The 24,784-nt window shown below is 42.3% G+C and overlaps 1 protein-coding gene across 5 annotated transcripts in view; it reads right to left on the bottom strand.

The window, feature by feature from the left end:
* Positions 1–20,051, bottom strand: part of CEP43 (centrosomal protein 43) — a 293,859-nt gene extending 273,808 nt beyond the window's left edge. For 2 of the 5 annotated variants that reach the window (XM_078648541.1, XM_078648544.1), the window contains exons 1-2: positions 19,842–20,049; positions 15,111–15,269 (exon numbers count right to left, since the gene is read on the bottom strand). In XM_078648541.1, the coding sequence (XP_078504667.1) occupies positions 15,111–15,194 (84 nt within the window). In that variant the 5' untranslated portion in view covers positions 15,195–15,269; positions 19,842–20,049. Of the gene's footprint in view, positions 1–15,110; positions 15,270–19,841 lie in introns of all 5 variants that reach the window. The other 3 variants (XM_078648540.1, XM_078648542.1, XM_078648539.1) reach the window with 3 other exon arrangements.
* Between the last annotated feature and the right edge of the window lie 4,733 nt (positions 20,052–24,784).

Raw genomic sequence — 24,784 nt, 5'->3', positions numbered from 1 at the left:
CAAATAAAATAAATTATATTTATAATAATCTGCAACTTATTGACTGACGGGAAACTGAAACATTTTGTAAGTCATATACAACAGTAATATTTTGCTTGATAAAACACAGATCTAAAAATTAGGGAAATACTTGAAGGAAAAATTAATTTCAATGAAAACAGTAATTATGCTGGTACTTTACCATGAAGACCTAATAATGTATCCTAATAAAACCTTAAATCAATTTTGCTATTTACATTTGGTCTGATTGCTTTTTGAGAGGGAATACAAATTCACTTATGTTAACATACCTATTCCTGATCATGATTATATCCATTAGACAAACCAATAAATGTAATTGAACTTTTTGGGGGGAAAGGATGCCTTTCTCATTTTGAACCTTACGATATGTGCATGTTTTGACAATTTAGTTTCTATAGTGCTAAATGTCTACAAGGGCATTTAAAAAAACACTTATTTCAAAGCTGTATCCTTTACCTGAACTTTACATCATAACATGCAAACCTATGGTCAGGTGCGATGTGATGTATTAGAAATAGTCAACATATTACTGAAATCATCACCACCTACACTACGACTCATAATTATAGTAACATTTCTGACAAAAACAGAGCACATTTTGGTGTATGAAACTGAGGGAGAAGCAGCCCTCCAAGGGACACATACAATGTAGGCAGAGACTTTCACAAAAAACATCCATGTCCCACACAAAAGCATGATTTAACTGATTTTTTAAAACTTAATTTATATGGTTTGAGAAGCGTATTCAATCATATTACATAACAGAAGAACAAATACACAGTGAAAGATTCAAAATACTCCAGGTTGTAATAGTACATTGTTGGACCCGGAGTTACCGGTCCTCCTGGGGTAGCCTGGCTTAAGCGGTAAGGCCTAACTCTTAAGCTGTCTGAGGTACTTGCGCCATACTCGCACAGTAATCCAGCGTACGTCCACCCAAAAATGACATTACACTGTAATTATAAAAGTTGGAAAAGTTTTATCTTTCCTTAAGTTAGTTTAGCTGTTGCACGCAATTTATTAAATCATCATCTAGACCGTTTTCCTGTTACATCTGTATTTGTAAACACGTGTTGAAGCATAGGAACACAATTCATGAACGATTCTTCCTTTTTACTTACAGTATCATGAAGTAAATTAGATGTAATCATAAATTCATTACATTACCCATCAGAAAGAGAATAAGTTCTAATAGTAATTCTGCACAGTGGTGCCTTGATAAAGGAATCAATCAGCTGACTGCCTAGTATGCTATCTGCAGGACAAAACAGTACATCATTTTCTTACATTGCATTCATTTTACATTCGTTTAAGATCATAGTTCAGATTTTCAATACATACAGGCTTTGGATTGCTGGAAAGAATTACCCACTTAATGAAGGCAGGTCTTGAATTAAATTAATCACTTGGGGGGCTTATTTCATCAATGAATCCTGGCTTCACATTTATCTCAGCACAGTCTTCTGTTACCCCCGATTGTCTTTCAAGTACTAGACTCAGATTAGCCCAAGTCTTGCTGGTGTGGTACCTGAGTTATTAGTTCTGTCGCACAGTAACTTTCCCCAGTAGCTTGGTTCGGTTAGTTTAACTCCCTGGGCTCTTCTTACACTCTTCCTGTCTGTGCTGAATGGGCCGATTACCTCATGATTCAACAGGGGTCTTTTGATGACTGCCCGGCCTCCCACTTGCCCACTTCCCAGCTTACTTGACACCTGAAGCGGGAACAGAAGGTCCCGGTGCTTTTGGCAGTCGGTGATGTTAAGCCCCCACTTTCGACGCCTTCCTCAGTAAAGAAGGGCCCTTAGCGGCTGGCTCACGGAGAGGAGTTTCCACTAACTCCTACTGGTATGCCCTGCCCTTTGTGTCCCTCCCTACGCATAACAACAAGGAAGTAACCTCCCCTGTCTCTGGCCTCCGGTGTGTCCGTCCCGCCTCCCTGCGCTCTTTCCTGTCAGCGCTGGGCGGGACTTCGCTCGTTCTCGCTCCCGACCTCCTAACGGGGAAATGAGGCGCTTCTCCCTCCCGCGCCGAATCACCTCAGTGGGACAGGAGCTCCGGCGGCTGGCAGCCTCTCCCACACTCGCCAGTCCGGGAACCGGGGCACCAGCGGATCCAGCACCCGGGTAAGACCAACTCCACCACAGGGGCTCCAAGCAGGCCTGTGGCAGCAAGTTCAGGTCCACGCAGGTCAAGCCGGGGTATGTGGCAGACTCGGGACTTGCTCTAGAGGGCAAATTCTGGGGAGATCTATCAGAGCAGTAAGGAGTCTGGAAATCGGAAGACTCCAGGGCAATTCAGCGAGGGCAAAGGGGGTCAATGAAAGTAAATCCAGTCCCCTACAGGAGGACGTTGATCTCACCGCACCTCCTGCCGGCTTGTATGCCCTCTCACCCCAGAACCAGTCCAAGATTTCTCTCACAGGGGCGATAAAGGGGGAGAGATGCGATTTCCCAATTTGAGAACAGCAGGGCTAGGTCAACACACCGGGGGTAACGTCAACAGCGAGGGGTAGCAGACCCGGGGGACAGTCAAACCTCCTACAGTTCACTAACCTCCCTGCCCAGCAGCCTAAACTCCTAACTGGACTCTCTCTCTGAACACACTCTGGCCCACTCAAAATGGCCGCCCTGGTTCTGACCTTATATAGGTTAGCCTCAGGCTACCAGAACCAGCCAGAAGTTTCTAGAGCTTTTCCATTCAACACTATGGACCTAGCTCCTGAGGTAAAAAAATTTGCAGTTGCAAACCACCATTTTGTGATGTTGTATCCACCATTTTATAAGGGCATTTAGGCCTAAAGTATAAAACAAGAGGAATGGGGTCAAGGAGGCACCTAACCCCAGGGACAACACCGAAAAATTCCAGTGGACTTAAAAAATAACAAGAAGTAGAAGGCAAAAAGGGGACTAAATAATAGGAGGGACCACCCAAAGGGCTGTCAGGTCTAACATACATCAATGATAGTAAAACTTCTTTCCATACATTCATTTAAATTCACCCCTTTCAACCAGCATGCATGACAAGGAGTCTGAAGTATAATTCTCTCCTTTTAGGTTGCCACAGAACTGTGCTCCAACAGCATATACCTATAATCGCTATTTTCACTGGCTGGAATCCTATCTGTCTCGGTCTGCACGGTGATCCGGAAAACAGGCAGAGGAGACAGGGCAAGCCTACGAAACAGTTGTGCTCTTGGGATACCCTCCTGCCGGACACCAGTTTTAGTTTATATACTATATAAACTCGTTTATGTTCTCCTATAATATTGGGAGTACTTTCCACACGTGACGAGAGGGGCCAGGATCTAGTTAGACCGGCTCGTGTTTTGTGGCATACCGACCGAAGTACGGTGGGGCCAGAAGTGGTACTGGGAGCGACATCAGTCCTGAAGAAGACCGGGGTGACCTTTTCAGGCACAGTAAGTCGGTCGAAACATGTTGACACTAGCAGTACCTGGAGGGGTGTCTTGAGAAACCTCATCTTCTCTTCTAGACACTACCCATCCTTCTTTTTAATCCTGGTGGGGAAACCTTGGAATAAAGTTTGGGTTGGTATCCTCAAACCAGTTTTAAATCACATCCTTATTAACTGCACTTTTTGTCGCATCACTAGTTCCAGTCACTTGGTGATATGCACTATTTTATCACTTTGTATGTTACGTGTATTAAGTGTTGAGTTTTGTGGTCTTACGTTTTGTTGCGTTTGATTTATTATTTTACCCCCTCCCTTATGCTCCGCCCTGAGTGTGGCTACACCAGGGCGTTTTGTAAGCAGGCCCAATGATGAAGCATGTCACATACTTCGGTATGTGGATGAGGGCAGTTTTTCTAAACAGATGAGTTTTTCTGTTTTGTATTAAGTGTGGTTTTGTGCTCTCCACCCCTCATTGTGTGTTTAAATGAGAATTAATGGGGGTTCGGGGTGGTAGAGTGAATTTCTAGACCCTCTCCCCTTCTACGTGTAAAGTGACGTTACAACGCTTGCCATTGAATCGCATGCCATTGCAATGCCAAGTTTTACATCGACTTTCAGTTGGGGGAGCGCTGGAAGTTGGAATAGATTAATTTTCTATTCCACCTCCATTGTGTGCAACAGTAGGGAAGGTGTTGGAGTTAAATCCAACACGTTCTACCCACTGCTGCACACCTTTTTCGTTGCAACGCCATGCGATGTTGTGGCATGTGTTTTAACAGTTGTGTAGTAAAGGCTGTGTTCACAATCAAAGTGGAAAAGTATTCCACTACTGTTCCACACCATAAAGTAAAAAGCTTTATCTAGTGCTCATGCCTAAATCCACCACCAAGTCAGATAGTTCTGGATACCTTCAAGCAACAGGAATGTCCATGAACATTTGTGGTATTTTCTCCAGATTTCAGCTAGATTGTATTGCTCTGAAGTTATGAGCGAAATAAATGAAGGACAGAAGAGCATTGTGGTATTTTATGATAAGTCTTTCTGAGTGTCCAAGACAGGACTGAAATCCAATCATATATCAATGTGAAGCCTCGTTAATGTCAAGTATGAACTTTTTTAAGTTCACCAGAACGACTCAATGTGACAGACACATACAAAGCCAAAACTTCTTTCCCACCTAGTGTATCTCTTGTCGACAGAAATGCATGCATAATATGTGTTCATGAACTAGACAACAACGATACACCAAAATAAACAATCCAATCACTTAAAGAGTAGAAACCAAAGAGTTCCCTGAGCATCATGCTGCCAGAATGCCACACTCATTTTAAAAAGAGTCTCTAGTAACAATGGTTTCACCACATTTAATCTCTGCAATTGCTCAAGAGGTTACTATAAAAATAACTAAATTGGATACCTTTTAATAGTCATTTTGATTTATTGACAAATGAAGATCATTATGGTGGCTTTCTATAACAAGAACGGAATAGTAAGTATTTTTCTTTCTCTCAGGGAACTTTATTAGTAGTTTTTTGTATCTCCTAGTTTGCCTTTTCCTATTGTTAGACCCCATTCGGAAGGCCATAGGTCTACTGGAGGTAGAGGACATTTGACACTGGTGGCGATCCTATAGTGGCTTTGCAAACTAGGCCAACAACACCCCTTAAGCACTTGACTAACCGGATAGCGAGGATGAGCAGTCAAGAGGCTTCACAGGGAGGTAGCGAGCTCCAAACACAACAGGTAACGACCAGACACAATAATGTATTGTCCATTTCAGTGATGTTCAATGAAGGAAAGTACTTGTCACTTAATACTATACAGTGCAATTAGAAAAAAAAAACTGTGCTTGTGATCTTACACCCTGTGGATTCACCCTCCTGCTAATGGAGTTCCCAAACATCTGTAGTCCTTTGCATCGAGTCAGTAACATGGTGCGGACTAGGCACAGGAGCAGTTCACTCAATCACTCCCAAGGCATATATGCGCCCAAGAGCTCTGTTTGCGTATCCCTCTGTAAGAAATTCATTTAAGAAAAATGTGCTCGTTCCAGAGGCAATTTAGTATCTCGTTTACACATAGTTCTCAAGCCCCTAGTTACCTTTATCTGGAAGTTACACTCCAGGTGGGTGCGGGAGTGATTTCTGAGCTGTTGGGGCTGCTGTGGTGGCCTCGCCTGTGACTTAAAGACTTCGGGGATATCAGTGTGATGGCTTAGCCCAGCAGCTTTCATCTTGAACGATTGCAGCTGTCTAGGCGGGGGTGCAGAAGGGACTCTGTTAGGCCGATCCAGCTTCCAGGACAATTTAGTGGAGTATTTAAGCAGTTGTGACCTCTGGGCCGATCAGGGTGCATACTTCCAAAGTCACCAGCGTCACTCAGCCACAGTAGGCTTCCGACCTTGCGCAAGACTGGATTTTAGTACAAAGCTTGATGCGGTACCCAACTAGAACCATTTAGGGGGCCTGGGGGACCACCTTCCACACATGGGTCGCTCCCTCTGGCTATCTCCCATACTGGGAACATGCTGGGCTTCCTCTTTGCCAGGCAGGCCCTCAGCTCTTCCAACAGAAACTTCACACTTCAGGTGATGTCTGTTTAACTCTGCGGGACTAGCTGTCATGCAGACATCAGCCTTAGTCGCACTGCAGTCTTTCAAATGGTCCACTCCTTTACTTGGCTTTGAAGGGCTTGGAACAAGAAAAATGTAGGATGGTTTTTATCCTACCTTTATGCACATTTTTATGGCCAGGGAAAGTGGATGCACTGCTTAAGGTTTCAGAACAGGCTTAGATTGGTTCACTGTGAAGTGTCATTTCCTGGCTGATCCACGTTTGCAGCCTTTGTGCAAAGTTATGGCTCTTACAGCAGGCAGCATTGTTACTGGCCCCAAGAAGTATTACCCGAGTCAAGGGCACAATGAAGTGTGAGATCCCTGAAGCTGGCTGGCATCAATCTTACTGAAACAGTAATCAGAAACAAGCAAAAAGACAGACCCTGCCTTGAAGATCCCTCACCATGAACCACAGAAACTAGAGATTCCTCCCTACCCATCCTACCATCTACCAAATGGCAGTGCTCTGGAAAACTTAATAAGTAGCCCTCTGCTAGCAAGGGTTTCACTGAATTTCTAAAGGGACCCTACAAATACAGAAAGGCAGTCAATGCATTTCCTCTGTCTTGGAGAAACCTGTATTTATCCTACATCGTATGTCATACTAAACCAAGGCATCCAAAATGGACCCCCATGATTCCAGTACAGACCACCACACAAAGAGTCCTACTACCCTATGTATGTCATGTACACACTGCAAATACACAAACTTGGTATGCACACACACAATGTCAGCACAAGGATCTGAGGTTCGCATAACAGCGAAATGTTACATGAGATGGGTCAGTAGACAACACTCTCCGTTAAAGAGAAAGCGGTCTAGTCACACTAATAATTAACAAAAACATGGTATGCTGCCACCACTTTATGCGATTCACCCAGAGTAAGGATAGCAGTCTTATATCTGCTATGAAGGTAAATGCCTTCCATGTCACAGAACATGTACTGGACCACGCAGTACAGGGACAGACTAAGGCCTCTGTATACATACTAGATTATAGTGACACTACGGCCAAAAAAACTGTTTCGAATACTAGTTTCACGTGCAGTGAGAAAATCATAGCAGGTGTACACCACTGCTCACCATGCAGGGGACATTTCTATCACATATCCTATTCTTCCACATTTGGTTTCTACCTTTATGTTCACTGTGTTACATGGTCTCCCCTAAATCATGTTATGACAACGTTCATAGCATTATCACAGCAAATATCTATTTTTGTTATTCCTGTTGGATTATTATTACAGCTAAACTTTTACCTTTTTTTGTAGATTTTAAGTTGGATCAGGGAAATAATGTAATAAAGTTCCATCTTCTCTGACAATTCAGTCATGTTTTACTCTCTACATCAGGCAATTCACTCCTACAGCAGTTAATACTATTGCTATCATCATGAGTACTGACAAGCACTGCCTTTACTATACTAGCAAAAATGCAAGTTATACATAACAGAGTGGTGGTAGCCACTTTTTAGTCAAAGCTAGGATTCCCAGAGTTAGGAATTCCTCAGAATTGTAGTAGCTAATATCTGTGGGACAGTTTGATGAATCTCCACAAACTTTGCAGACCTATTCTTCCTTCTATTTTGGCAGATGACGCAAAGTTTTGCAGTAGTTGGTCAAGGGGGAGTGCAAAAACTTGTTTTTCCACAAATGCATTTTTTCAAGACTTTTGTATATTCGCATGCGTGAAACCAGCCTAAGGGATTTACTTGAAATTTGGCAAGATTAGACATTCTGTTGCACAGATTATCCTTTTGGGTACTACAGGTAAGTAGGGTATTTTGTTTGTTGTTATGTTATGATGCATTTTAAGTTACCGAGTTGTTTTTTCGTGAAATTGTGCTGTATTTTGCAAGACTATCGTGGTGCATTGCGATGACAACTCATTGAATGATTCGTTAATGCCTACCTTTACAAAAGTTAAAGGCAATCATGTTGTTTTGAGGTCCACTTTGCCTGTGTTCTACGTTTTACACTAAGATGTAGGTAAGTAATAGGTTTGATATTTTTTCTCTACCTATTACCACTTTATTGAAGTGATAATAGGTAGGGACAAATAGTTCTGAGTTTCTATATCAATATTTTTATAATGTACAGACTACCGTGGTACCAAACATACATTTAAAAAAAACTCACTGTAGGACCCTATATTTTACAATTATAGTGCACTACAGTGCGTTTTCCATTTTTTCCATATTTACATCTTCAGTAAAAACTCTATGAAGTATTGCAGCAATATCTAAAAAATTACTGCGCTACTTATAATGTTTTTTAGATAATGTGCAGTTCTCCCTATAACGCTGTAAAAATATAAATACATTTCTCTACCTATTAATACTTAAATAAAGTGATTATATGTAGGGAACAACAATAAAACCTACTAGGTACCTACATCTAATTCCTTTATCCAGATCGCAGACAAAATGTGCTGAAAATGACATGGCTGCCTTTGACACATACTGCCTTATCATGCACATGTATAGCGGTATAAAGTGAACTTACTGAGTTATACTGTGGCACAATATATAATCAGGCTTTGAAAAATTGCAAAAATGTTACTGGACCTGCAGATCTAGTGACTTGAATAATCTGCTCGATCTAACTGCATGGCGCATGACCCATAAACATGTAAATTGTGAGATCCTAGGCAAATTCTTTAATTCATTTAGCACCTCTTTTTTCATTATTACACATGAGAGGACCTTGAAATATGTGTTTAGCTTTAGCATGTCTGCTATACAAAACCCTTATGTTTGATTTAATAGACTAAACATTTGCACAGAGTATACCAAAAATCTAGCCCAGTAAAAGGTACACATAACCCTCCACTTACTTGCCTCTTGGTTCATGGCATGCACTTTTACTGATCAAATTATATAGCATACAAACGATAATGGGGAAACTGTGTTTAACCAAATATTTAGCATTTTCACATCACCAAGTAATGTGCTCTGATTTATTTTGATTCTATTAAAGTATTTGTTTCCATCACACATTAGTCAATTTTAAGTGCTTTCCCAACTACTGAAATATATTTTAAAATATTTCTACAGTTGATTTACAAGGTATTTAAATGCTTTTTTTTAAAGAAACAAAACCGACATCCTAGAGCCTTTCATTTCACACAGCACAACAGACAGTTCCCTTTACTTTTCTTTCTCTGACGGCAAAGTTAGAGGAATTTGTAAACACGTTCTCCAGGATAAAATAAGGAACAATTTGTATGAAGACAGACCGACATCTGACCTCCGTCTCTAAATGCACAGCAAATGTAGAAAGATTGAAAGGCATTTTTATTATTGTTTCCCTTTTTTTTTTTATTTATAAGGACACCTGTTCTTTGTCAGCTGGAGTTTCCAGCCAGACCGAGCTAGTAAAACCTAAAAATAGCTTGTGCTAGCCTGGACAACGTCTGATTCATCATAGAGGGCTGATAAGTATTTTAATAATTATATATTTAAAACTACTTACACTATTCACACATACTACCAAAAATTACCATTTACACCAAATAATATATTTTCCTGCCACATTGCATCTACACCCATTAGCACACTTTGAAGCTACATCAGTTTCAGTTAAAAACACTTCACTGTACACCACTCCACTGTACGCCAAGACATTTTATGGCACTCCAGTATAGGCCAATACACTGTACACCCTTCCACCCTACGCTACTCCACCATATGGCATTATGCTCTATGCTATTTCACTCCATGCCACTACACTGTACGCTATTTTTCTGTACCCCACAGCATTGAGCTACTTCACTGTAAGCCACTCCACTATACGACAATCCACTGTATGCGATAACACTTATCACTCTATTCTGCTACACTCTACGCCAATCCACTCTACCACACTGTAGTGTAGGCTATTGCACTCTACTTCCCTATATACCAGTCCACATCAATACACTCTACGCCAGTAAAACTCAACATTATTCCACTCTATCCCACTATTGTGTACCCGACTTCACTGTATGCCACTACACTCTTCACTATTCCACTGTACACCACTCCACTAACACATTCCAGTGTACACCACTGCACCACACACCACTCCAGTCCAGTCTATGCCACTCCATGCTACTGCACTCCACGCCAATACACTCTACACTATTTCACTGTACACAACTCCACTCTATGCTAACCCACTCCACACCACTATGCGCTATTCTACTCTGCACAACAACTCCAGACTACAGCAATCCAGACTAGGCCACTACACTAAATGCCACTGCATTCTATGACACTGCACTGTACTGTACATCACTCCATTTTATGCCACTCACAATGCCCCCCACCATTTTATGCCACTCCCAATTCCCCCTACCCTACTACACTCTACCCTATTCTACTGTACTACTCTCAATTCTACGCCACTCTACTGTACACTATCCAACTATATTCCATTCCATTCTGTCACTACATTGCAAACCAGTAATACTTAACGTTATTCTACACTACACCACTCCTCTGTATGCTACTGCACATCACTCCACTTTACGCTACTCCACTATACGTTATTCCACTTATGCCACTACAGTCTACCCCTCTCAACACCACTACACTGTATGCTATTCCACTGTACCCCCTCCATGCTTCTGTTTGATAGGCCCCACTGTAGACTATTCCACTCTACTTCACGGTACCTCACTCAAATCTACACCAGTCAACTCTAGAACACTGAACTGTATGCCACTCCACTCTACGCTATTCCACATACGTCAATCCACTCTAACACATTCCACTGTATGCTATTCTGCTGTACACCATTCCACAACATCCGCCATAGGCTACTCCAGTCTACGCCACTCCAATGCACACTATTCTACTGTAGGCCACTTCACTCTACGACAATATACTGTATGGCAGTACACATTACAACGCTCTCCTCCTCTGCACTGTACCACACTCCACTTATTAACACGCCACTAAATAAAAGTAAAATTGACAATTTCAAAAACGTTTTTATAAAAAAATAACAAAAACATTGAAATTCAATTAATAAACAAAGATTAACCCTTAGTATTGGTAGGAAAACTTTATTTTTCTATAAAACCAAACTTATACTATGCAAACATTGGAAATTATTTAGTTACAGACATTCCTTACATTTAAAAAATGTACACCTCACTTTTAAAGTTATATAACTGTATTTATTCTTTAGCTACAAAAGTTAAAGTACAGAAAAATAATTACATTTCTAAGCTTTTATTTATAATTTTCGCATCACCTTCAAATTATTATAACTCTCGCACCTCCATACACAGTGTATTCAACTGGGTAAACTGGGTAGCCGCCCTACATTAACTATAATTCGACACTCTACCATGCACTGTGTTCTTACTAAAGATTCGACTTGTAATTTCACAACTGTTCCTGTAAATACTATTATTTTACGTGGTATAAGTGACATAATATAAAAGGGTGTAAGCAGTGCATGGAGAAGGCACAAGTTATGTGTATGGAGGTGCGCAAGTTTTGCATAAATAATTTTATATCTAACTATCTATATGCCACACAAAGCCTCCAACACAAAACTATCCAAAAAAGCTTTCCAAGAATGCCACAGTTTTATATCGGACCTATATTACGTCAGAAAGGCTAATGACTGTTTCATGGTTACGGCTACTGGAGTTATGCTATTTTGCAGCTAAGGTGTTTTACATCCATTAAGGATTTGCAGCATTTGCTACATAATCCATCAAATGATGCATGATTGGGCGGGTTTCAACAAAAAACATTTTGTTTCTAGCTCAAATGCATCAAAAGTTTTTTTTTTTTTTAAAACAGCGATGCATGTTGCTGCACAGTGGCAGGCCCTTCTCAGAGGTTTACCGGGAGTCTTAGAATCACTCATTGTTGTATTTCCGTGTTAAACTGGTACTGAGATTAAATCTTCGACCAGACAGTGGTAACGTGTAAAAAGAAAAAAGAAAAAATAATGTAGAAATACTTGCTCAAAATGTGGCGCATTATGCCACATAACCTGCCTTTTCTTATTGCATAGTTATGTCCTGCCTGTCGCATCATTCCAGGGGCCCTCAACTGTATGAACTTGAAGTGCTGATGGTCTGCACAGCATCGCCCGAAGTGATTTCGTATTTGTGCGTAGCCAGGGCAGTTAAAGTAAAGATCTATAAATGCTGCTCTTTGTTGTTGTTTATTATATTTTTTATTTGGCATATATAGCCATAAAAATAAAGTACCACAATACATACAATTAAAATATGAATTATACACACTGTAACCATAAAACAGTATAAAACGCAATAAATCCTGATAAAATAAACAAAGGGAACTCTACCAGACCATAGGGAGTACCTAATTCATCATCAACAAGGGGAAGAGATCACTTATACGTTGGGTATACAATTGTACATCCACCATAAATATCAAGAGCCGGGAGTATTCCCAAACATGGGTAAGATCACATTTCTACCCCGCCCATTTTAAATCATATAACCCATTCCTTTAATGACTCCTGTATTGCAATGAAGAATCTCCCCATTGCACATGTCACATTTAAAAATCTCATATTTACCAATAAACTAAGAGCTTGATCCCTACTAATAATTTCATAGGTAATAAAAAGGGGGTTTTAAAAATGTTTTCCGTTCTTCTAAGATCCACAAGCAATCCAACAGAATATGTGGGCCGTTACATTTTACTTGTAATCCACATGTGCACAGACCCTGTTCATTCATCGTAGCGGATTTTGTTTTCCAATCAGTGTTGCATGGATTCAAGCAATCTCTAAATTTCAGGATATTTCTAAGCTGCTCTTTGAAAAGGATACATGCAGATTCTTTCGGAAAAACAGCGATATCAAAGCTCTGGTGAAGCAGCGAACTGTGCATTTAATACTACAAACAAACCGCGTCCCTTTTCAAAGCCTAATAATGTCTCCACTGACATTAGCATAGATGCAAAGCGAGTCAAACAAGAACACAACTTTGCAAGAGAAACCAAATACTAATTTATCCATCAACGTAGAAATACTTCATCAAAAACTGCAGGTCTGTACTCATCCTTGTGGTTTACAAATGAGGGATTTTCTCAAATATCCCACATTTCAGATATCACTGCAACTGTGTCATCCTGCCACTGCACCAAATGTATGATTTTTTTATGCTATTCGTATTTCATACTGCACCCACACTTAACATAAAGTACAAACAGGGATGGTTTTGAAAGAAGGTAAAGACAGGGAACTTGTTGTGCATATAGGCACTTAAGAAGTGAAGCCTATGCAAATTAAAGATACTAAGGAATCCTTTGAGAATTATAAGGGCCACTTGAGAACTTTGCAAGAGTTAACAGGGAAAGGCTGAGGCAATGTACAGGGGACAGCTAAGAGGGGCCATTGCAAGAATCTACAGACAGCTACATCAGAGGATCTTCAAATTTATGGAAAGGACAATATACTCTCCTCCATCTCATCTCCCTCCCGACAGTCTCACTTATCCAGATCTACCTCCCGCTTCATCCAATCTTAATCCTGATAGTGCTTCCTCCTAATTTCTTCATCGGCCTATCAATCCAGCATTGTGAAAATCCTCTGATGTTTTTTCTGACTGCTATCAAATGAGAGAGCCAGTAGAAGCAAGGCACAACTTCTTCAACAGAGTCATTTCTGAATTCCGAAATAACATAATATCAATCCCAAAGGTGACCAAAAAATGACCACGCCTTGGCGAAGCCATTGCTCTCACCTACATAAGTGCTATTGAGTGTAATTTTTTTAACCTATTTTATACAGCAGTCTGGCTGGTTGAAAGATAAGAAAAAGTGATATGACGCAGCCAGGGGTGGTTGCGTCATATCATTTTGTTTTTTCAATGCTGGGGAGGTGGGTCAGCAGGGAATACAGATGGAGGGAGAGCAGTCGGGAGAGAAACACAGTGAAAGGAGAGTGTGGGGAAAAAAGCACTATGATGCGACCAGCACTGACACATCAAAGCACTTTTTGTTTGTTTATTGCAGGGTGAGGGAAGGGAGGCAACACGTACGGAGAAATGGGGCAGACAGCAACACAAAGGAAGGTGGTCAGGAGACAACACAGAGGGAGGGCAAGTCAGGACGACAGGCAATGGACATAGTATTTGAGCTTGGGGAACGCTGACAGAGGGTGGGAATGATGATCTGGGGGCAAGCAGACGGACAGCGGAGTGTCGGCAGGGGATGGCAAGTTTGAAAGGAAGACAGGTCAAAAAAAGACACGCTTTCGTAGAGTGCTTAAAGACAAATAAATAAATTAGCAGTGGAAGGACACAAAATGGTGTCCATGCTCCTAGGGAGGGTCAAACACACAAAGAGAAAGAAAGCCTATGGCAACTGATCATTAAAAAGCAAGATAATGAGAGTGACAATAAAGCCAACCAATGGCAACAATGGGCCGCCTCTAAGCCCACTTTCAAAGAGGCAGTGTATGCGCAGTCTAGGCGAAGCCTAAAAGCAATTTTGGAAAAAGAAGCAATGCAATTAAATTTCCAAAACAACAGCCACTGTATGCATGGTAAAATATTCAAGATAGTAAAAGGTCTTGAGAGAGCAATATCCAACTGCAGAGAGTCTCAATATTCACAGCGTAATTTGTCAAAGAATCAACACCACCATCGCAACACAATAATACAAGAAGTGGATCTCATTCTACTTATCATGAATTCTCGCTCTTATGAAAACCAAGGTGTCGTTCCAGAACAGGTAATAGGTTTTCAAGCCCAAACATTTATCTTTTGGCTTTGGTGCATATTCTTTTTTTTTTATTTTATTGACTTTTAATAACCAGCACAGAACATACAAGTCAAGAGCTCAGCGAGTGAAAATATTGTTAAACCAAGGTATTAAGTCATCTTAAACATGATATGACTGAAGAACACTTGTAACACAATTTCCTCTCTTGACCACCCCCTTCCAACAGCGATGTGCAGTAATCATGCAATTGTCGGTCACAAACCGTCTCCTCCCCCTCTCCCGGCTTCGGTGCCTATTCTTGATCAAGTGTAACAACAAGAGGTTATTATGCAGTGTCCCGAGGGTTCAATGCTCACCTTGATTTTATTCAGGACTCCACTGGTTTCCAGAGTTTGAACAAGCAGGTCCCTCAACTCTGTATCCTCTTCTGCTGCTGACATCCTGCTAGTCAACTGATATAGCAACGAAGTGGGCCACAAAATTGTTCAAGCCACTGAATATTCACTGCAACCAGCCTATCAAAAGAGAAACGTTGAAATCATAAACCAATTCAGTTACATGGTTTAAGAATGATTTGAAAATGCTTTTTGTGTACTTTATTGTACAAATTTGGTATTAGCCTGGAAGATGTGGAAATGAGTGATTTACAAAGGAAAGAAAATGTTACATATAACATTAAGGAGGCAAACTTCCCAAATGCTGGTAATCATACGTTTATGTTGATAGCTTAGAGCAAAGCCTTTTGGTAGCTGAGTGGGAATGCAACAGCAAAATATGATTCTATTACTTAGGCCCTCATTAACCGTGGCCTTTTAATTCGGATGGGGCTGGAAACAGTGGTAACTATCCACCATACAAATTATGAGTTGTGCAGGAACCCCCATGGATCTCTTCACATTCAAAAGGAGAGCAGCTGAAATATCCATGTGTAAGACAGGGGAGAAAAGGGGAATTACTGGGAGCAACAAGAGCTGGAAATACCAAATTACACAGTAAGTCCTCATTTCTAAGTGGATTCCTAGGGTCCAACTCATAATTGGCTATATTTTACCCCAACCCGCAGAGTTTTTGCAAGTTTACTCAGCTAATGTTTTAGGTTCAGTAGTATAATAGACAAATAGTTTGTACTACACTCAAAATATTACTGAGTTAACAATATTAAAACAATAACTGATAAAGTCAAAAGCTCACTTTTTTGCTGAGGATTGATGACAGTTCAAAGTGTCCAAGGATAAAGCGACAGATTTCTAATTTTGTACAAAATTTAGGAAGGCATCAACATACTCAAGAGAAAACGGAAATAATGACCTGGAACCAAAATGGTGGAGAGATAACAAGCGTTCCTGAAATGAGATATTTGTGGATAAAAATAACCAAAGACATAGGGAAATTCACAGCGGTTAATCTCAATAAAGTTGGCAAGGAGATATGATAAACATTAAAAATATGGCAGACCCTTCTACTCTCTATATACGGGCGGATTAACTAGGTTAAAAATGTCTGTCCTTCCCAAACATACTTTTTTGTTTGATAACATCCTATTACACTTTGAGAAAAAGGCTCTCTTGAAACTGCAAGGAAGAATAACATATTTTATATGGACGAAGAGAAATACGCCTTTCTTGGAAGAAATTGCGAAGGAAAGCAGGTGTAGGAGGCCTAGGACTCACTGACTTACAACTTTATTGCTGGGCCTTTCAATTAAAAAAAACAGAATGCTTTTTCTACATCCTGATGAGTCCCTGATAGGAGTTATGTTCAGGGCTATGCTGGCTGGCCTGCCTGAAGAAGGCTTCTCTTACAAATTTGGGACACCACATTTTTATAAAGGTTAGATTGAAATGCTTGCAGGCAGCAACAAGACCCTGGTATGAGGTTAGATCAATTTTGGGAACAGCCTATTACAGTAGGTTGTCCCCCATATGGGATTCCTCAGGCACTCCAGAGTGTTTGCTTGATAGTCTTGCGAAGCCTTTGAAACTGACTGATGTCATCAGATGGGAACAGTTGATGGGAAAAGCTAAATCTGGAGCTTTTGGAATAACAAGATGGATGTTTAAAATCTGCCAAGTAAATGCTTGGCTTAAAAGCCAAAATTGGTCGGAAGCCAACTCTGGACAAATCGAAATAGACCTTCAGGACTCAACGTTAAGGAAGAAAAAAGTGGCACATTGGTACCAGTATCTGCTGATGGCAGAGGAGGACAAGATGAAAGCGCCATACTCTGCGTGGGATGGATGCTTGCCGGAGGCAAAGCTGGCTGAGTTATGGCAAGTATCTTTTTCTACACTTTATTCAGTGGTTAAACCTACTGCACTAAGAAAGAATCATTTCTTTACTCTGCATAGAATTTACTGTACCCCAAAAAAGCTGGCAAAGATAAGGGGAAGTGGAGACACAAAATGTAAGCAGTGGAGAGGTAGACTACATGCACTTGTTTGCCACACACCCATGATTGTAAGAATATTGGTAAGCAATGGGAAAGACTATCTCCGATTCCTTGGGAACTAGTATGGAGGTAAGCACCGCTTTACTAATGTTTGGGATAATACAGCAGGATAAGTATATATTTCATCCACATGCAAAACAGCACTATCTGATCTTTTATTTAATTTTGCTAACAAGAAGGAACATATGTAAGCTTTGGATCCAAGTTCCGGCCCCTAAGTGGCAGGACCAGGAGAGATCTGTGGTTTTCTTTAAAGAACTGGACAGAAGAAGTAACAATGAGAATGGAAAAGGAAGGTTTTGGGATGTGTTAAAGATATGATAAGATATTTCCGTCCAATGATTACACCCTCTCAATTCAGTAAGGCTGGGAGGTTGTGATCACTAGATATAATCCAGTAATTCTGATTGAATTATTGCCTGATATTGAACACAAGGGACGTTCAAAGTCTGGTCGGTGCTTATCTGTGGTGATATGAGGACAAGAACAAAAAACAAGCATTGGAAATGCAATAGGTCTCGCAATAGGAAAGTTAGAGCTATTGGTGTTATAAATATTTTTTTTATTTATGTGTTTTTTTAAATAGCTAAATTAATATATATATTTTTTTTTACTAAGCCAATAGTTTTTACTTTTGTAAATGTGACACCTTTAGCAGTTGTAATGCAACATGTTTTGTATTTACGTGACATATGTATTGATATAAATAAAAGACAGTGATTTTTAAATTTTTTTAAGAGAGAAAAGGAGGGCAGGCAGGGGAAAGGAGGGTGACTGGGAACGAGTGAGAAAAAAAGCAAAGGCAGGGCGGCCGAGGTACGGGTGAGTAGAGTGAAGTGTGAGACGAGGTGGAGACAGTGGGGGGAAGAGTAATAGGGTAGGGAAACAAGCTTTTAAAACGCATGAGGAAGAGAGCTGTTCACAAAAGTGTGCATTGAATACATTGAAACGATACCGTTTACAACTCTGCGTTATTATTATTATTAAACTAGAGGAGCTATGTAAAGTTTGTCATGGAAATTACAAGCATTGGCAAAGCCAATAGAGCGGTCCTTAGCTCTGCCAATGGGTGTTAGCAATACTGTACAGCAGCCACAAAACTGTGCAGCATGGCTATAGCAAAACTAATAACAAGGCAGCGCTGGGAGGGGGGCTGGGCACGAACTGAAGTGCTGTGGGTGATGTTTGTGCAAGCCGGGCAGAAAGGACGGCCGTGGGAGGAGAAGTAATAGAGTGGTGCAGGCGGGGGGTGGGGGCGAAGAGTGGAAGGGGAGGTGGGAGCGAGGAAGATCGAATGGAAAGGGAGAGACTATGAACGGAGTCAGGGAAGAGACAGAGGGAGGGGGAGGAGGGAGAGGGCATAGATTATAGGGGGAGGGTGGGATATAGAACCAGGGAAGGGATGGAAAGAGGTGAGAGAAAAGAGGGGAAGGCAGGGGAAAGGAGGGTGACTGGGAACGAGTGAGAAAACAAGACGGAGGGCATTGCTGTGGGGAGGGGGAGGAGAAATGCGACACGGCGGGCAGGGGAGGGGGCGGAGTGGGGAGAGCGGCGATGAGGGTGTGAAGCAGCAGGGGCCTTTGAAGTGAAGCTAAGCTTCACTTCAAAGGTGTGGGAGGAGTGCGGCTGAGGGAACAGATGGCGATTTGATGATGTGCACGCGCATTTTAGGTCAATGCGCTTGCGCATTGACCTAAAAGCGCACGGGCACAGCACCAAATCGCCCAGTTGAGTAAAGTCTGTTTAAGTCGCTATAGTCTCGCTCTGCTCAATGCGCATGCGCATTGAGAGGCGAGACCTAAAGACATCAACATACTCTATATGGGTGTAAGCTGCGCTTGCATGCCACTGTTTTAGTGCTATTTCTCAATTCTTAATTTTATCAATGAAATAATTGATAAAAAACATAGTTGCGTTATTGTTACGGTGCAGTTTTTTAAGCTTAAGATAGACCCATCGAATGGCATACGTTTTTTAAAGAAATCTGAAGATCAGCATTACCTTAACTTATTCGTGATGCTGACTAGTTTCAGAGACAAAGCACAGCAACAAAAAATAAATAAACAAACTTGATAAACACAATACCCCAAACAAGATACTTCGACTACACCCCATGGACAGCTCTCTACGTCCAGATGCTGCTCTGCACAAGGACAGACACTGTATGCCTGCACACATCACCATAACAAGCACTGGCCTCGCTAATAGGTCTAACTTTAAAGGGTCACTGATTGGTAACGTCAAGCACTACAAGTAAATTGCGTGGGAATAGATATGTATTTGGGTGGAAGCAAAAAACTATAGAATAAAACATATTTAAAAGGATTGTAAAGCAATAGCAGGATCATAGTTATATCTGCAACAGACAACAGTTGAAAATTCTCTGGGATTTACTTTATCTGTGTCCGATGATAAACCCAAAGACTTGAAAGAAAGAGCATGCCACAACTTTCTAAAAACAGATCTTGCGAAGAAGAATGACAAAGCAGTCTGGAAAGATGCCTTGCCTTTTCTAATACTATTCCTCCCACTAGCCCCAAATTCCACCAAACAGGCACCTTTCACAACCACCACTCCATACTCTATTGTCAGGCACTCTTCCACACATTAAGAATGTGAGCATAGATCTCCGGCTGACCGTCTTACTGTGGCTGATGCCGGTGTGCAAACAGTCTCTGTCTCCAGCAGTTGCTCGGGTCCCCGGAAGTGGATAGATCCCCAGCGCAGGACCCACTCACTGACATCAGTTCACCGGTGTCCGCGCTCCTTCCCGCTGGTTCCCGGGCGACCCAAACAAGATGCTCGAGCATGCGCACTGTGCAGCTGTCGAGCCGTTCAAGAAAAGACGCCCAATCTCCCGTAAAAAATCGCCTAAAACAAGCCGAATCCCCAGAACAACGACAAGTGACTACAACGATGTTTAAAGTAAATTGCACGTGGTTGTGCATTACCGGCGCTGAACGTATGGGCCAATGTTTATTTCTTTTATGAAATATATGGTGTGGTCTTAGTAGAAAAGGCTAGAGGTAGCGTAATCTAGGAAACCGTCCAAATCAACTGGACAAGAATCCCGTGTTTCATTAATTCGTAATTCAGATTGTACATTTGCAATTTTTTTTCTCTGTTTGTATCAGTTATGTAACACGTGTAACCCTAAATCCTTATGTATAGCAACTGGTTCTTATGTAAAGCGCTCTGACACCTTCGGGTAATATTCGTGCAATATAAAATCGCATTAAATAAATAAAAAATACTAGAATACAGGTGCGCAACTCCTATTGGGCTCACGGGGCTTCAGCCCCCTGTAGTAGCGGTCTAGTGTTCCGTCCCCGGAACAGGAAGGGGAGTGACAGGAAACGGAAGGCGGCCATTTTAGGTTGTTGGCGCCGACCGCTGTAAGAGTCGGAAGCTCCCGGCGCTCCGGGAATAAAGGTTACCTATCACAAATGTTACTTCGTCTGGGTGCTTATTCACAATTTTACAATGGCGAGGATAGATGGGATATAAATCCACAAGTACACTGCCGACGACGCTACATTACGCATCGGGCGGGAGCAAACAGCCGAGACACACCGGAGCGCGGCAGAGGAGCCGTCAAGAGGCTGACAAAAGAGCGCAAAACACACGCAGGCGTTCCAGAAGGTAAAAGGAGGCACCTGACCCAGAAAACGGGCGGAAACAAATAAATAATAAAAACAATAAAACCCCAGAAATACCTCCTGCATAATCACGACCTGGGGGCAGCACACCTCAGCGCTGGGCAACGCAAAGCACACGCGGAGCAAGCAGGGACACAGCAAGGACCAACCCATCCCCGCCGCTGTGCATAGCGCCCGGCATCCTGGCGGAACAGCAGAGGTCGGCAGAAGCAACAAGCTCGGCGCGCCAGTCAAAAGAAGACAGCCACACAGAGCAAAACAGTCTAACAGGGACAGTGCAAGAGGAAGAGAGCGATGAGGATCGCAGGGTAGAGGACACAGAAAGGCAGCACACGCCTGGGAGTCCACCAGGAAGGGCAAGCCACACAGCGCCAAACAGGAGAAACGCGTCCAAAATGGCGTCCCAGTCTACATCCCTCACTCAACTGGTCCCGTTTCTGACGAAAGGTGGCGAACCGGAAATGAAATGGGAAGACTGGAAGAGGTACTTCCTAAATTATCTAGAGGCGCTAGAGGAAGAAGGTGATACTCCGTTCTCGAGCAAAAGAAAAAAGAAGATTCTGTTGCATAATTTGGGTCCTGAAGGGATCAGAGTATATGACACCATAGTTAAAGGTGGGAGGGTTGCCACGGACACGGACGTGTTCGCTCACGCCATCGCTGACCTAGATGCACACTACAGGCCGGTAGTATGCGTCGCTATCGACAGGTACAATTTCTTTCAGAGGAAGCAGAAGAGCAGCGAGACAGTGGACGAGTATGTCCTGGCTTTACGGAAATTGGCCCTCACGTGCAAATTTGGCACATTGCACGACGAACCAATCAGGGACCAAATAATCATGCACACATCCAGCTCCCACATACAGGAGAAGTTGTGGGTAAATGGAGATGCCCCACTCAAAGAAATTTGGGCGATGGTCAAGAAGGCGGAATTATCACGGCGTTGCGCACAAGCTGCTAAGAAGGAAGCAGGAGAGTCGCAAACAGTCTGCAGGATAATGAGACCGTCGAGAAATGAACGGCCGAGGCAAAAGGACATGCACAAGAATCAGGAAGGTGGAAGATCCAACAGTAACTACAAATACCAGAAAGACAACAGGACTAACAAACGAGGTAGGCCAAGCTGCTACAGGTGTGGTAGCACTACACATCTAGGGAATGACAAAGCGTGCCCCGCGTTCAGGGCGAAATACTCATACTGCAGCATTTTTGGACACTACGAAAAGGTGTGTCGCCGTAAACCAAAAAACGCGATGGTGAGGTACATGGACCAGGAACGTGAAGAGGACGTTAGCGACCAGGAAGGCGCTGAGGACGAGGTGGAGTTCCTATACATAGATGTCCAGGTATTGGAAATGGATGGTTCAGATACAGATAGACCCAGACTGAACATGCACATCGGCGGAGTACCAATGGAGATGATTGCTGACAGCGGGGCACCCATATCCATCATACAAAGACAAGTTTGGGAGGAAAAGTTCACGCCCAAGATCAAAGAGACGCTTCAACCGATGGATTTGAGACCAGTCACATATACAGGACAAAAGATCCCCATGTTGGGGTACTGCCCTCTCCTCTTCGAGTTCAGAGGCCGCCACGCCAGCTGTAAGCTATACATAGCAGAGAAGGGCCCCTCAGTCCTGAGTTGGAAGGACCAAGGAGCACTGGGAATCCAACTCAACCCAGGAGGCATCGAAAAAATCCTACTGATGGACATGGATCAAGAGGAAGATATTGTAGTGTGGCAGAAGGCATACCCCAAGGTATTCAACGGCCAGATTGGCGAGCTAGGAAAATATAACCATCTCATCAAGCTTAAAGAAGGAGCGAAACCGGTAGTGCACAAGGTGAGGAACATCCCGTTCCGCTGTAGGGATGCTGTGCAGACTGAACTAGAAAGGCTAGAAAAAGAAGGAGTGATCAGAGCCATAGAGAGTGCAGAGTGGCTTTCACCCCTGGTGGTGGCCCAGAAGCCAAATGGCAAAGTACGACTCTGTGTTGATCTCAGGGAATTGAATAAAAACATTGTCATCGACAAATTTCCCCTGCCCCGCATTAACGAGATGATGGCGAGGACAAAAGGCGTCAAATGGTTCTCCACAGTGGATTTGTCGTTGGCATACCATCAAGTAAGACTACACCCATCGTGCAGCCATCTAACGTCCTTTATTACACCTTTCGGATGCTACGAATTTGTGAGGATGCCGTTTGGCCTAGCATCGGCAGCGGCGGTCTTCCAGAAACTTATGCACAGATTGCTGAAGGACATAAAAGACGTGTTGTTCTTTCAAGACGACATCTTGGTAATGGGCAGATCGAAACAGGACCACAACGAGAAACTCCACAAAGTGTTGCGGAAGTTGCAGGACAATGGCCTGACTGCTGAGTGGTCAAAGTGCAAGCTGGGAGTGCAATCTGTCACGTACTTAGGTCATGAAGTGAGCGAACAAGGCATTAAACCAAAAAGTCCAGTGAGCCTAAGACAGAAAGGTTTCTATGACAGCCAAATGGATGGTCAAAGATTCCCATCAGTCACCACTCGGAACCGCCCTTCATCATTTGGGTTTCTTCCAGTGCCATCTACCCAAGCAAGTCAATCTCAAACAGGAAAAAATCAAGATATAAATTGACTTCTTCAGTTGAGAAAACCGATAGTATGGTGTGCCACTCCTTCGATTGGATGAGTGGAAAGTGTAGGGCAACTGATGCAGTGCAGTGATAAAGGTGAATAAATAATAATACAAAAAAAACAAAAAGTGTGTTAAAATTTGGATGAGGGAGTACAGAACAAACTTTATTCAGGTGATACTCACTCCACCAAAGTTAAAAGAGTTTTCATAAGGACAGTTTGGAAATATATACTGCCTATAGATGGAACCAGGTCTACATGTTTCAGCAAATAGGGGACAGTTGTGTCCTTGCTTTCTTCAGGACCTTACAATTTAGCTAACTGCTACTGCAAAATAATAATATGTGTAAAAATTAGTGACGAGAAAATATTACAAAGACAAGTGCAAATGTCACCTGGGGCATCTAGGTGACAGGGCCTTGTCTCCTTCTTTACAAGTTGTGTCGTTCACTAGAAGGATCAAAGCAGAATGGATTTTGGTTGTCAAGAATTAGAATCCACACACAGGTAAGTATATCACATTCAAAATGGCCATCGCCCGGTCTTAAAATTATAGACCTTGGGCTGAAGTATAACTCAGTATGTTGACCATCAAACGATCATTTCGTTATACGTTAAGACCTCATTTTCAAGGTGTAACAATTATGTTCCAAATGCAGAAATAGCGTAAATCTTACCATAACTTGCAAGACATAAAAGCCTCACCCCACCTGGCAGCGGCTCAGGGAAAGAGTGAAGCACCGCTCTGGAGGGATAAAGAACGACAACGTCAGAAATTCGTCCCTACAACTAAAACAAACACCTAAGTAGCGTTCAACCCAACAGTGAGGGAGAAAAGAGAAGGAGAAAAGGTAGGGAAAAGAAAAACATATTCCAATTAAAGAGAGATACAGTATACTACCTCTCTCAAATGCTACCCCACTCGTGATCGAAAAAGAGTGCCAAACGGACACTTAAATATTACGAAAAGGTGGGATTTAGTATAGTCATTCGTAAAGTAAAGCAGAGTATGAGGCCATCAGATGCTCACCTATCCGTCGGTACTTCGGCGCCGGCGTCTAAGCCGACTGGGGAGGTACCGACGAGGCGCCGGGCACCAGAATATAAGGAACATGCTGATTGGATAGGCTGGTCACGTGATGACGGTACACCACATCTGATACGTTGTCCCGATACAGGAAGTGTGACTAAACCTGTCGGGTGATTGGTTGAACGGTCTCCATGTTACCAAGTTTGTGTACAAATACAATACGGCAATGTAACATGAAAAAGGGACCTGGGATTGTTTACATC

The sequence above is a fragment of the Lissotriton helveticus genome, chromosome 6 (genome assembly GCF_964261635.1).
Source record: "Lissotriton helveticus chromosome 6, aLisHel1.1, whole genome shotgun sequence".
In the NCBI taxonomy this organism is placed as follows: domain Eukaryota; kingdom Metazoa; phylum Chordata; class Amphibia; order Caudata; family Salamandridae; genus Lissotriton; species Lissotriton helveticus.
Note: the sequence above shows the minus strand (reverse complement) of the source record. Positions and strands in the feature narration are given on the sequence as shown.